At 45.4% G+C, this 14,792-nt stretch overlaps 1 protein-coding gene across 3 annotated transcripts in view; it reads right to left on the bottom strand.

The window, feature by feature from the left end:
- MECOM (MDS1 and EVI1 complex locus) overlaps positions 1 to 14,792 on the bottom strand; it is a 538,986-nt gene that overhangs the window by 47,622 nt on the left and 476,572 nt on the right. For all 3 annotated transcript variants that reach the window (XM_040986388.1, XM_040986389.1, XM_040986391.1), the window contains exon 3: positions 9,454 to 9,588. In XM_040986388.1, coding sequence (XP_040842322.1) covers positions 9,454 to 9,588 — 135 coding nt within the window. The remainder of the gene's footprint in view (positions 1 to 9,453; positions 9,589 to 14,792) is intronic.

The raw sequence follows: 14,792 nt of genomic DNA, 5'->3' as shown, positions 1-14,792 counted from the left end.
TAAGAATGTGTGAATTCGGCTCTTTCCCCTCAGCCTTGCGGCTAAACGCGCAGGGGAGCCCTGCGCCTCTCTGAAGTCCCATTTCCCCTTGGAAAACAATGGCTCTTCCTACCACCTCTATCACCTCTTGCAGGTTTAACTTCTTAGTTTCCTCTCCAACAACAGGTTGCCATTTCAATTGTGACATCTTACAACTTTTTGCTGGCTTCTCAGAAACAGAGAGGTGGAGAGAGACAGCACCTGCCAGACAGACAAGGTGCCGCTGTCTGCTGGGGAATGGTGCTGGGACAGGCAAGCCAGGCCCTTTAAGAAAGGATTCCAGTAGCACCACGCCTTCTAGTCCACTATTAATCATGCCTCTTTTAATTCCATTTCAGATGTGCTCAATCCAATGTGAGCAGTCCAAGGAACAAAAGAAAATGATGGCTACACTGTAACCATATATTATAAAGACAATTCCCTTTGCCTGGACATAGATCACTACCATAATTTCCCCTTAAGTGTCCAGATTGTCATGTGAAGAATATTGAGTGCATAAAAAATAAAAGACACCGAAGATGTTGATGTTGGCTTTATTTACTGGAGGTAAAAGGTGACATTCCAGGCCATGAGAAGCGAGGCAAGGCAGAGTGGATTTTAAACTTCAGGGTGTTCTTTTCGATTTTAAGTGATTTTTTATGGTACTCATGAAACTGGCGAGCAGCAGACATAATGAGGGCAGATCCTGGGCACGCTCCCCCACACAGCAGGAAGAAGGTGCCCGGAGGCCCGTCCTACCCAGCCTAACCAAGCCAGTTCTCTCAAGGTGTCACCACTGCCTGTACACCTCATTCTCGCTCACCTCTGAAGATGGTGAGACAGTCAGAGCCATAGTCTCCCCCTCTGCTTGCAATGGCCCCCAAAATAATTTAGACTCTTCTAAACTGAGCTACCTATTTATGAATATAGTTTGCTTTTCATCAATAATAAGCCTTCAAGAAGAGGAGAGAATAATTTTTAGAAATTGGTGCTTTGAAACCAATCCATCCGGAGATGACGGGATATAGTCATGGGAGAACCAGCTGCACTTCTAGGTCATAAAATAGAGATTTTTATCAAATAAAAATGAAGCAAAGAACAGAATTTATGCAGATTTTCTCATAGCTGTGTATAGCAAATATGTTAGACTACGCTTATACAAACCATCAGGATGCCTTTAAAATCAGTATAATCTCAAACTCGCAGCTATGCTGCAGTCATATGAATTATCTGTTGTCTGAGCTGTGAACCAGAAGCAAAAACACTGCTAATAAAATCTCCCTGGTTTTTCTGTTGGGGAAAAAATGGAAGGCAGTCAATCACTGTGTTAAGTCAATGAAAGGGTTAACGGGACTCTTCTCCCATGGGGGAGTTTATGAGCAAAAGAAGGGCTGGGGACCCAAAGGGAAGGGTCTGAATCGGACAGTGGAGCTGAGTCCATCACACGCAGGAAGGCAGCCTCAACATCCAGACACTGCAGTCTGAACGGAAACAAAAAGCCTGTTCCCTTTCTGTTCTTCTGACTCTCACAGAATGCTACAAGAGAAGGAAAAGATCCTTCCAAAGATGGGGCGAAGGGAGAAGGGACGGAGCCTACTGCACATGCAAGAATAGAGGGCTGTGTGCAAATCCATTGGATGAAAAAGTGTTGACAAATATGTTTAGACTGTGTTAACTCCTCCAGCACATTCTATCTGGCAGCTAAGACCCAAATCCAGAAATACAACAAGTTATGAATATGACCTAACTCTCAAACACTTCAAACTTTTGAAATTTCTGATAAGATTTTCATTCTATCATATAAAAGTTGTATTTTCCCAGTATCTGTGGGGCTTTTTCCTCTCACCACAAATCTGCGTTTCTGTCTTGGTAAGTCTGCATTCTGTGTTTGGATCTCTGGAAACCTCAATTCATTAGGAAAGTGTTTTGATAAGAGATCTCTCTGTATTCTTTTATTTTTGAGGTTGTTAAAATAGCACACTAGTGACATTTGTGAACTTTTAAAGAACTTCAAGCCATTCAAGTGTCCATAGTGTTCATTTACACTATTGCTAAGATTCGTAACTTAAAGCACAAATACAACATTATACCTTCAGACAAGAAGTACATACTCTAAGCATAGCTTGCATATGAATCCATTTCCGTCAAATCTTGAAACCAATTCCAAGTAACAGGAGAGTCGATGCGGTTGGTAGTGCCAAGGCTAAGCTAGCAACAAGGGGCAGTGGTGACGTGTGTCACTCCACATCCACATTGAAACGTACACCTTCACATGAGGTTTTATGAAGTACACATGTGCCTGGACATACTCGATAGCTTATCTATTATATACCAATGCGGCCAGGATTTTGTTTGGGGAAATCTTTAAAAATATAAAAACCCTAGCAAGCTCACATTTGAGCTCAGTGACATAGAAAATTCTCCATGTATGCCACGTAAGCTATATTTACTACATATTATGTTAGACACTACTATATTAAAAGTGATGAATTTGAAATTAATGGGAATTAATCCTATATAATTATATATTCAATCTCTTTGTTTAATTCCCAAAGGATAATGCTGTAGGTAGTGTGGGCATTCAAACGCATTCTGATAATACGTCATGAAAAACGTGCAGGCTAATTCTATTTCATATTGTCAAGACCTGCGTTCAAACCCTCCATCATATAAACGATAGCACCATGATACTTGTAAAGTGATACTACTGTGGCTCTTGCTTTTTATCCTATAAAACAGGAAAACCCGCAAACCAGCAAAACAGTCTTGCTATCCACCTGGTTATGTTTCCACCTATTTCAAGTACCAAGCTTATGCTAGTGAGAAGAAAGACAAATTCTGCGTATCAGGGGACAAACAAGAAGGCAAGCCAGCAAGTCAGTTACTTTGCAAAGGACGAACAAGGCGTCATTGTTACGAATCCCCGTTTACTTTTCCTGGGCCAGCATTGGAAGTTTTATTTATGCTTATTAGGCTACATTTGGCATGTCTGAAAATGACAGAAGTGTGAATTATGAGTGACCTTCAACCTATTCAGGAAGTTGCAATAATTGAAATAATACAGAAATGAACTCCCAGAAAACTTTGGACCCAGAAACAACATTTTCAGACAATTGCTGTCTTTTCACTTTGAAGTTACCAGCTGCTTTCTTCCTCCTTTAGCTCTCAACATTTGGTCTGAAGTCCTCTTTTGTGCAGTTAGGAAGAGCTGAGAAGGAGCCACGTGTGGGTGGCAGGAGGCAGGGGACAGTTTACACAACTCAACAAAGTCAACATTTGATATGAACACACATCTGTCAGTCTCGACTACAGAGCATCCTGTCCTCAAATGCGACATGTGTCGCTGTGATGGCAACAGGGACCAGGATCCCTCATCAAGCCTAGCGGCGCAGGAAGGCAGGGACGCTGTCGACCTTGGGTTTTGGCAGGTAGAACACCCACCTATTTATTCTGGACCGAATTAGGAGGAGGTAAAGAAAGCATCTTAGCAAACAGATCGATGACAGAGCATAAATTTGTCCGACAGATTAGAAGTTTGATTATGCTAAGCCTGACCAAGGACCACCCTTACCTCCTTCAAAGAGAAAGCCTTGAGTGTTGCAGTCGAAAGACAGAAAAATTAAAACTGGCAACAATCTAATATTGTCTTGCCATATATTCACTTCCAAAATGATAAACAAATGTATCCCTTGAAACAAGATAATTTTGGAAACTTTTTCTTCATATCTCTATCTTTTGACGGATCGCATAAAGAGAAAAGCATGTTCAATGTACTGAGTAAAAGAAAACACAGGTTAACCGTTGGTTCTGACTCGCGTAAATGGGGCAGTAGCGAAGATGCGTGTGGCATACCCAGAGCCTACACCGGGTAACCCTCTAACCTCTTCACAGAGGTCTCAGGGCACCTGTCCTTGGCGGGGCTATCCTGTCTGGTCCTAAGAAAGTGCTCTCATGACCCAGACTGGTTTCTGGCCATTGGTACTTGCGCCATCATCACTCTACAAGGAAGCAAAGGACCATCCTGGGGCTTTACGAGCTGCAGGCACCGGCCGCGTCCTTGACCAGCAGGCTCTCATCCTTGATGGCCCATAAAGTGTTCTGATAACTCTGTTTCTGGCACCATCTCAAAAACAGCTGGAGTCTACTGCGGGTGTGATGCCTTGAGGCCTTCCCGAATGAAAGGTGATGTGTATGTGGGAATGCCAAGTCAACAACTTTTTCAACTTATATGGCCTGTGAACCTTAACAAAACTCCTGTTATGTGTGAGCGTCAAGGTTGTATCGTTGGCATTACTATATGAAGGTAATTTTTCCTTTTTTTTTTTTTGGTGGGAGAAGAGGAGGGTGTTGTTTGTCTTACCCTGTGAATATCAAATGGCAAACTGTGTCTGGGACAGTTTCCTCACTGAGTGAAGGAAGTGACTTATCAACCAGACAACGTCCCCCCAAAGTCAGCTTCAGCACTGCTCACAAAGCCAGGCTCTCCGGGCAACGCCAGCTGGCATTCATCTTAAAACAGCAGAGCATAACGTTGGTATAAAAGTGGAACTTGACTTAAAAGCAAAGCAGAGAAAATGCCCAAAGCCAATAATAATTTTAACATCAAAGGAAGTCACATAAAATGTGGACAAAAATTATTGCAAAGGAAAAGCAAATTAACAAATTACCTGACAGTAGACACACAATTTTTAAAGTATAAACAGACTAGCAAATGACATCTCTGCTTTAGACACAGCTGATTTTCCCTGTTTTGCACCAAATGTATGGGTTGGATGGCACAGCGAAGTGGATGCCTTTTTCCTCAGTTAAAAAAAGCCCAATAATAACCATAATACTGCACGAACCCTGCAGTGACACACGATGCTGGTGTCCCAGCAACCTGATGGAGCCATGCCTGTGGACCGAGGAGAGCGAGAGAGGGCGTGCCAAATCAGCCACGATGGCCCTGGAAGCAGTTAAAACTTTACAAGGTAGAGCACACACGAGAACAACACCCGCTCCAACTAACAGCACTGCAGCCCTGCTGCTGTTCATGAACCACGAGGGTGCTGGCCGAGCCCCCCACTGAATGCTGACGCTGTGCACTTGGAGGGCACTGCAGCCCTGCTGTTCATGAACCACGAGGGGGCTGGCCAAGCCCCCCACTGAATGCTGACGCTGTGCACTTGGGGGGCACTGCAGCCCTGCTGTTCATGAACCACGAGGGGGCTGGCCAAGCCCCCCACTGAATGCTGACGCTGTGCACTGGGGGCGCTCATTCTCCCATCTCTCAGGCCTTCAGCATATGCTCCGGGCATTCGGTCATCTCTTATTGACACATTTCTTCCCACTCAGAGCAAACAGCAGACTTCTCTTATTTTACTTACTAAATACCAGCTGTCAAGGGCCTGTTTAAAATGAAAAGACTTATCACCTTGTGTAAATGACAAGATTAATAACGTCTTGGATTTCTGAGAACTTTATTCCACTTAAAGACCATGTCAAGGCAGGCCAGGAGCTTGAAGGAAATTCTGTCCTCTCCTAAGCACGTGTGTTAAATACGTGCATAGGTAAAATGCTACCCCACAGCACACACCCGGTCACTCCAGTTACAGGGGCAGAGAGAGGCCCTGTGCAAGCCATGGACCGGGCCTCGTGACCTCTCTGACTCCGTCCTGCCGCATGTGGTTCAAGCAGAGAACTGGCACTGCCTGGGGCAGCCAGGGGGTGTATGGGTGAATAGCACAGTCATCCCTGGTTGGCAGGGGAAAGGTGTGGAAGGAGAAGCCAGAGCAGAGCATTCCCAAAGCTAAAATGGTTGTGTTCTTCATCCACCAACCAAAATCATTTGTAAAAGCAAGATATCTGAAAGGCTTCAAAGGAAAGACACAGAAATATCTAGACTCTCAAAGAAGCAGCTCGGGAAATCGTCAAGATGCTTGGCCTACTGACAGTAAACAACTGGGTGCTCCTGGGTGTAAGTGGCACTGGCCAGAATGGGGAGAAGAGCTGCGTGCACGCTGGTGTCCGTGGGCCTGCAAGAGCTCCCGTCCCTGCGCGCTGCCAGCGCCCCTGTGCTGCTCTTCCCCTTGAAGGCAACCAGGCCAACTGCGCAGGGCTACAACAGGAACGCATTTAGGCTTCACGTGTCTCCATAGAAATGTCCAGCCCACTGCTGCGCCCGGCACTGGAGCCGGGCAGGCCTGCGCAGAAAGGAGGGAGGAAGGCCAAGGGCCAAGGGGGCTCGAACGCATCCACTGTGCTGTGACCTGACTGTGGTCTCACTTTCTATCATATTTAGAAAGATAAATTCCCATAGTTAATGCAGTGTTTTCAAGGCGTGAATCAAGACATCCACCAGGAGCTAAAGCTTCTTAGTGACAATCCTATGCCTCCAACACCATCCCCGCAGTAACTCCGACACAGGGGATCCCAGGGACCTCTGAAAGAACATCACGAAATTCACATCTTTCGAGGCAGCATTATCCAGAAAGTCAACACCTCAATACTCGTTCTAGTCTGGAAAAACAAAATCTGAGATAACGTAACTCACAGAAATCTATTGGGAAATTTAAACTCAAGAAAATCCCCTTAAATAAAATGCTTGCAGAAAGATACTGGGAAAGACGTCAATTAAACGATGTTTGTGTTTACCTTTTATGATACAAAAGAGATCACATCTTTATCAACTTTTCTTACAAGCCCAAATCCATGCTGTTTCTAAGAATTTCTTCATCTCCAATTAAATGAAATACTGCTTTTGCCCAGCACACGTGTCTCGACAGTCCCACTGCCCTCTGACTCTCACCATCTTAGCAAGCGCACTCTTGGCCTCGACTGAACCCCCTCATACTCTCCACCGTTGTAAAACGGACCTTCATTGATTCCATGTGACCTTTAACACTGGATTTAAGGAAAAAAAATCTATGTCTTTGCAAAAGGGAACTCTAACTCACACACTCTTGTTTTGTTCTGGGAAGTCTTTTTCCTTCTTTGCTAAGTGACCTAATTATTGCCATGACTGGATTGAGCTGCAAGCCTCACCTGCAACTCCTTCTTTCTAGAGCACAGGACTTGTGCCTGTTCTTTTCCTAAAGTTAACTTTATAAACTCTAGAGAGGGATGATTCAAGAGAAAGAAGCAAGCTTTCCGACAGCCCCTGGGCCAGTGCGCCCAGTGCCCTTCTGTGTGTCCCAGGGGAGTTGGTGGTGCCCCTCGGTCTGTGTCTGGATGGTAAGGAAGAGCTTCACCACGTGACGGTGGCACAGACCTGGGCATCTCTGTAGACGCTGTCCTCTCCCCATCCCCAGACCAGCACCCACAGTCCAAAGCTGGCCAGAACTGCTCACTTTGATTGGCTTTTAGAAATATGCATATGAGTTTATAAATGAATACTTACAATATACACCTACACCATCCAGGTGTCTGCTCTCCTTTGTCTTGTCAGCTTGGCTACGTGTAACTGTATACATATACACCCATCACATAAATCTGACTTTTGCCTCTGACATTCTTTTCTTGTTGTTTATGAGTGAACATACATGACCATGTAATATCAATTTCACAATTATGTTATTTGATATGCACTCTATTGCTACCCTAGATTTTTGCTATCATAATACAGAACTTCAAAATGAGTACTTAAAGACATAAGTATGAGCCTCAAATTGATCTTATATTTTCCTGCTTAACTATTTTCCCTGGTTCTGCAGTTAAAATAAGTAAACATGATATTCACTCAACTATAATCCCAGCACATTTTCTTTTGAAAACATACACTTTATAATGTGCACTTAAAATTAACCATGACAAAATTACAAATACCTATGTGAATGAACATTCTAATCCATACTTAAGAAAAAAGTTTCTTTTTATTGAAAAAGATTTAGATTTCCAATGACAATAGTCTATTTGTTATAAAATATTAGATTTATAAACATTAAGTGAATAAAATGACTGTAAGTCGACTTGTATGGATTACAAGTCCCATTCTCAAATTCTCACCAGTTCCACGAAAGTTCTAATGCAGCAACTCCCATTGTGACTGGGTCTGGAGAGTGAATCAGAGTTATAATGTCTCTTAAGACTATCTCTTGAGGTTCTGCCAGTCCTTGTTTAAGGAACACAGCATGCATGTGCTCACTAACAGCACCTTTGTAATTCCCACATGTACGAAGAGCGGGCACTCAGGAGAGTGTTGCTGAGAGCATGACAGTAACTCACATGATTGAGCTGGGCTATTTTCTGCTCACAATCAATAGCTAATTTAATAATGCTTTCCCTTGTCGATAATGCCTCTTGTTTTCTTATGGCAAAGGGAAAAAAAAACAATTGATAGGTTTATTATTTTTGATATATGTTGAAGATTTTAAAATGATTCCCATTTAAATCTAATTTTACAATTTATTACCTCTTCTATAGTTTAGCCAGTAAAAATTATCTGGTAGCTGGTAAGATGCCAAATAATAATCTCACAACGATGATTGAAAGACTCTCAGCCCACACGAGGCTAGCTTTATTTAACAGCTCTCAACTGGAAACATCTAACGTAAAACTTTTCTTTTTCTTGGTGGCGATTTCAGACCAGATTTCCCAAGCAACAATTTCAATTTGATCTTAAAAACATATGTGATTTAGGTAACCATTGGGTTAAAAGAAATAGATGATTATAACATGACTTAATTTTAACACAATGATGTCTATAAGACAAAAATTAACATGCTGAACTTCCGGTTATTTTTAGTATTGTCACACTGAATTACAAGATTTGTAATCTAATTTTATCAAGTGTGAAGTATGATTCCTGATATTTTCCTGATTTTTATTTCATAGTTACTGTTATTAAAGTCAGCCTCACCACACAGTCCTCCCTAATGTCACAAAGCAATTTCCAGCAGTGACATTTTAAAACTTTTCCACATATACAAAAAGGAATAAAAGAGTATTTTGATTAACTTGAAAGCAAAAGTTCTCACTTAAAATTGGACAAGCAACATAAAATGCAAAATCAGATGAGCTCACAGATATCACAGACACATATCTACTCACTGTTTAAAAAAAAAAAACCTATATAACATTTCAAATCTATCACTTCCAATTTCTGCATAAATTAAACATTCTTGATTAGTTCAGTACATTCCATGAATAGATCGACCGTGATAGTAGAGAAAACCGTAAAGGGTAGTAAACAAAGAAATGTTGGATTTCCAAATCATTCAATCGCAGTAAGAAAACTGGACCATTTAGGATGGAGACCAGCACAGAGTGAATAAACTACTCCGAGACAGTAATCCTGCAAAGGATTTTGCTCTGCATCTCCCACGTCCGTGTGCGGCACCTCTCCCCGTCAACAAGCAAGCCACGAGGGGCTACTGCAGCTCACTGTTGCTTTTATTCCTCGGGCTTCACTGCTACTTCAGTGCTCTCAAAGAAAGAAAGAAAACCTTGAGCACATACCTGGTCATCTACCTGGCATGCAACGAGGTTGTGCTGGTCCTGACAGCCGGCGAACCTGATGTACTTGAGCCAGCTTCCCACATCTGCTTGACTGGCGTCTATGCAGAACTTCACATTGCAAAACTCATCCAAGATCTGCAAGAAGATGAGAACAGTCACTGGGCATCTCGGCCCACTCATTAACATACTATGCTTAGCTACTCGAAAATGTTTACCGAAATGTTTACTCCTCCTTTGAACACTTAAAGAATCAAACAGCACGCACACCAAATTATCCCGGAAATGAAAATGGACTGCTGCTTCAGAAAGGAAGAAAGCAGCTACAACTTATGGAAGCTGATAGATTGGCTTTCCAAGATGCTTGTTTCCTTACTAATACCTGCATTATTGACTTAATAGTATCCAAAGTGATTTTTATAAAAAACATTTAACGGTACATATTAAGAAAATATTTCTAGACAGTCAGTCCTTGGGCCTAGATCACTGCACAGTCAACACTCCACAACCACATAGCCTTCTCATTGACGTGTACATTTTCACATTTGGGCACTTTACTAATTCAGTTTTAAAACTTGAATCAGAATCTTACTGAACTCTTTTCCCTCATTTGCATCTCATCACCTCAAAACAAATGACACCTTTAACGGAAAGAAGCCGATTTTCGCAGAGGCCTCTGAACAAAAGCAGAAAACAAATGAAAGCAGTTGGCAGGTAAACACTCATGTGGAGTATGACAGCCTGCGTTTTAGACAATATGTCAATGCAGGATGCGGCATTACGTCTAGAATGTGAAATAACAAAGCTGGCGTGTGAACAGGTAAAAACACATAGGAATATTTGAACACACTGCAATATTGTATATGGTTTAGCATTGCTGGTTTTCATGAGATTTCACATTTGGCCTGTCTTGTAGGGCACTCACCAAACAACAATTACAATGGAAAAGTTCCGTTTTTCAGGTTTTGCATGCATAAGTTGCTAAGAACAATCTTTTAACACACATTCTAAAAGCTGAAGACTTGGTTGGCTGGTAATGTTGCATCAGTCAGTTACAATTCAAACTTGAGGAAGTTTCCTATCCAGGACTAAACAACACACTCTAGAACCAAAAAATAAGGAATTGAACAACCCTCCTGGAACTGCCGCCTCTATGCCCACATCGAGGTTTAAGTTTGGGTCTGTAACCAGAAGCAATTTTGCACAGAATCTGGGTTATCCCCAATTGCAGAGTCAAGTCCTTAACTCACCATAAACTTCAAGAAGAACCCAGCATGCTGAGGGTTCTAGTCAAGAGGCACCATGAACAAGCCTTCCACTATGGGGCAGGGAGTCTTCCCACAATTTAAGAAAGAAAAAGCAAAAGAAAAGATAGAGACAGTGATTTCTAAGCACTTGCATGTGAGCGCACACATACACACACACACACACACACACACACTCCCTGGTCTTCCCCAGGACATTCACACACACCATCCACAACAGAAAGGAACACTTTCATGCCTTCTTTAGTGAGGACAAGTTTTAACAACCTGTGTTTTACGAAATTACAAACTTTTACATGTTTCTTCAACTCCCAATGCTGAGTAATTCTAAGAGCAGCTCGGGACTTGCTCCTCTTCCCAGATGTTGAAAAGGCACATAAATAACAACAGGGACGGGCGTTTCAAAAAAGCCAACACTGAGTGGTGTGTTTCTGTGATTTCTGGTGAGCTTTTGTTTGTTTTCTTGACTAGGAAAGAGACAGAGAGAGAGAGAAGGGGAGAGAAAGAGGCAGTGCTACTGACACACCAGAGAAATATTTAATAAAGGAAATAGGGTAAGTCCGTGAAACGCAACACCAGCCCCATGTCTTATTTGCAGAAAGAGGTGGAAAACTTGCTAATTTCAAAGTCAAGAAGCATGAGCCCCTTAGCTCGGCAGGCAACGAAGTATTCTATACACCGCACAGGAAAATTCTAGCTGTAATTTTACTCTGTGTTAACATTATTGCCATTGCCACTGTCAACAGAAAAATTAATTTTTAAAAGGTTCATTTTCAAAGAATTTTTTTACATAATCGGTTACACGATCATTCAAAGATTTCACCAACATATTATTAAATCTTTTACTCCCAATATTCCCACCCCAAGACAAAAGCTGGCCCCACTGCTGCAACGTCTCCCCACCCCCCAGCGTGAGTGAATGATCCACTTTTGATTTGCACAATTGCATTTGTCTCCCCAATGTCTTCATCGTCTCGGGAATCTTGAATAAAATACAGGAACGACACATCTTCCATTATTTCATCTACCACACTCCTGTGTTTTTAAAAGCTGTCAAGTTCCAAAGATAGCTTTAAACACACACACACACACACACACACACACACACACACACACACACACACTTCAGGTGGACTTCGGAGAAAGACCCCTTCAAAAACCCAACAGCAAAAGGAAAGGAGGGGGAAAGGGGGAAAAAAAAAACCCGACTTCCCCAGAATGTAGCCAAAGGGTCCGACTGTGACTTTGTCCCGAAGCAGCGCGCAATGTTGGACAGCAAAGCTGCTACTTGGCAAGGTGGAACTCGGCCGAAAGGCGCTCCAAAGTCGCGTGGCCGGTGCCAGGAATTCAGATTTTGGCAACCCCACCTTGTGCGTCCCCGAGCCCGCCGGCCAGAGCGCGCAGGGAGGGCCGGCAGCGGACGGAGGCCGGAGAGCCGGGAGGCCCCGCGTCCAGCGCCCGGTCGGCAGCAGCGGCCAGGGGCGGCCGGGCCGGCGAGGCGCGGGGCCGGAGAGGCGCGGGCCGGAGAGGCGCGGGGCGCACGCCGCTCCCCTCGGCTCGCTAGGCATTTTTTTCTTTTCTTTTTTTTTTTTTTTGAGTTCTCTTACCTTCAGATTTCTATGGCCTCAACTCAGCAATAAAAGGCAATCACAGAAGACTTAAACAAAGTAAAAAGCAGCAGCAGCCCCAGCTCTCCTGTACGGAATCCTTTCAAACGATCCCCGGCAACATTTCGAGATGATTAAAAAAAAAAAAAAAAAAAAAAAAGGAAGCCTGACGTCTCGGTTTCCAAGTGGGTTTCTGATAACTTTGTCCGTCTCTAGGATCTGCTCGCCGGGACCATGCGTTTCAGATTTATTGTCCGCCAACAGTGTAATTTTTTTTTTTAAGACCAGGAATGAAGTCTTCTCTCGGCCGGGTGACCCGGGTTTGGTGTGTTTTGGCTTTTCTCTGCCTTCCTAAAGGAGCTCGGAACTGTCCTGCTGCCTCACTTCACCTCCCTCTTTTCTCACTTTCTCTTGCTCTTATCAGCCCGAGGTGTAATGAAAGTTATCTGAAACCCACTAAAACTTCTCGCCCTGCTCTCGGCGCGCGGAGGGCGAGGCGGGGCGGGGGGCGCACCGGTCAGCGCCGCCGCGCCCCGACAGCCCGCGGGGTCCTGCTCGGCCTCGGGCTCCCGGGCGCCCCGACTGTCTCTTTAAAGAGGATCTGCGCGGCCATCCAGAAAGAAGCCGGGCCGGGGAGCAGGCGGCCGTCTCCCGCCGCCGGGATCGGAAGCCGCCGGGCTCCTCTTTCTTTAGAGTTTTAAAGTGACAGCAGCCTCCTCTGGCGGGAGAGGTCACAAAAAGGTCGCCGAGACCCAACTCCTATAGGGACAGACTGATTACGGATGCACCAGCCCCCTGGAACATGTAGATTTCTTCGGGTAAACAACCAATGGGGAGATCTCGCCCTGCAGGGTTTCTTTACCCCAGGGAAATGTCCTGGGTTAGGATGTCCCGAAAGCGAGCGAGCGAGCGAGCGAGTGTGTGTGTGTGTGTGTGTGTGTGTGTGTGTGTGAGAGAGAGAGAGAGAGAGAGAGAGAGAGAGAGAGAGAGAGAGAGAGAGAGAGAGAGAGAGAGAGAGGAGGCGAGGAGGAGGGCGCTGGGGGTGGTGCCGGGGTGCGAGGTGTTGGGGTGGCCGGCTGGGGGGCGCTGCAGGGGCGAGGACGGCCGAGGGCGCCAGCTGGCACCAAGCAGTCAGAACCCCAGAAAACAGCAGCTCCGACTGCCAAGTTGACGCGCACATCTCCAAGTTTTCAATGCTGCTCTCTCTCTCTCTCTCTCTCTCTCTCTCTCACACACACACACACACACACACACACACACACACACACACACACACACACACACACTTTTTTAAAGTAATTAACACGAGTACGCCCTGTAGTCCCTTCATCCTTAGCTGGGTCAGCAGGAGGGCGCGCTCCATTTCCGAAGCGCCTTTTCTCCTGGAAGAAGGCATTTTAAAACAGGATTTGCATATAAGCCTCTCCAGGAGCGGACCGGGCTGCGAGAGCCGCTCGAGGAGTGTCTGGCGGCGTGTCTGTCGCCTGCTTCGAGGCTGTTCGTTAAGACGCCCTGAACACGCCACGGCCGAAATAAGCACTTTGACAACTCGGGTTGGTTTTTGTTTTCAGACGCGCAGCCTGGTGACCGTGGGGCTCTGTGGGACACCGGGATGTCGCACGCAGGGCAGGACGACCCTGCAGGCAGAGGGCGAACGCCTGGCACACTACCCTGGGCGTGGGTACACCCACAGGTTACCGGGAAATAAATACTTTTATTAGAAAAAAAAAAAAAGAAAGAAAAGCACCCTCCATTCATAAAAACAAATGTTCCCAGCTCGGCGATGGGAGGGAGCAGAGGGGCCCTCCTGCCAGCGCCCGTGCCACCCACGAGCGGCCAGGGACCCCGTTCCCCACACAGCAACAGAAGGGGTGAGGGGAGGACATGACAGGAGGTGCTGACTGATTCGTTCGCGGCCTGTTATCTGTGACATTGAACTGTTATTTCAGATAATGGCCATTGTTCGAGGGGAAAATCACACAGCCCTGGTAGGGAGGACAGGAAAAATCCTTTGTAAATAACCCCGAGCCCGGCCAGATATTCCCACCGAGCCAGGCGCTGGGGATCCTGAAGGGTCCCGGGTCTGAAGCCATTGATTTCCTGCCCTTCCTCAACGCGCCCATTGTCGGAGGGTTTTTTTTTTTCCCCCTCCTTCTCCTTCTTCTTCTTCTTCTTTAATTTAGCCATAAATTGGGCCGGCTCGAGCTATGAGCCGTTCTATTTTCTTCCTGTCAGGATGAGGGATTTGTTTTATGATGCATTGTGTATTAAATACAAGTAATCTGGGCCACCGAGTGCTTCAGATAGTGGGGCCTGCTCAGGGGGTCTGGGAGCGCAGGCCTCCCGCGCCCGGCCCCGCACGCAGCCGCACCCCGGCCCGGACCCCCGCACCCCGGCCGCACCCGGCCGCACCAAGCCGGACCCCCGCACCCCGGCCCGGACGCCGCAGCTCGGCCCGGACCCCCGCACC

Source organism: Ochotona curzoniae, unplaced genomic scaffold (assembly GCF_017591425.1).
Source record: "Ochotona curzoniae isolate NIBS_2020 unplaced genomic scaffold, NIBS_Ocur_1.0 contig_4504, whole genome shotgun sequence".
Taxonomy (NCBI): domain Eukaryota; kingdom Metazoa; phylum Chordata; class Mammalia; order Lagomorpha; family Ochotonidae; genus Ochotona; species Ochotona curzoniae.
The sequence above is the reverse complement of the archived record's forward strand: the minus strand, read 5'-3'. Positions and strand labels throughout refer to the sequence as shown.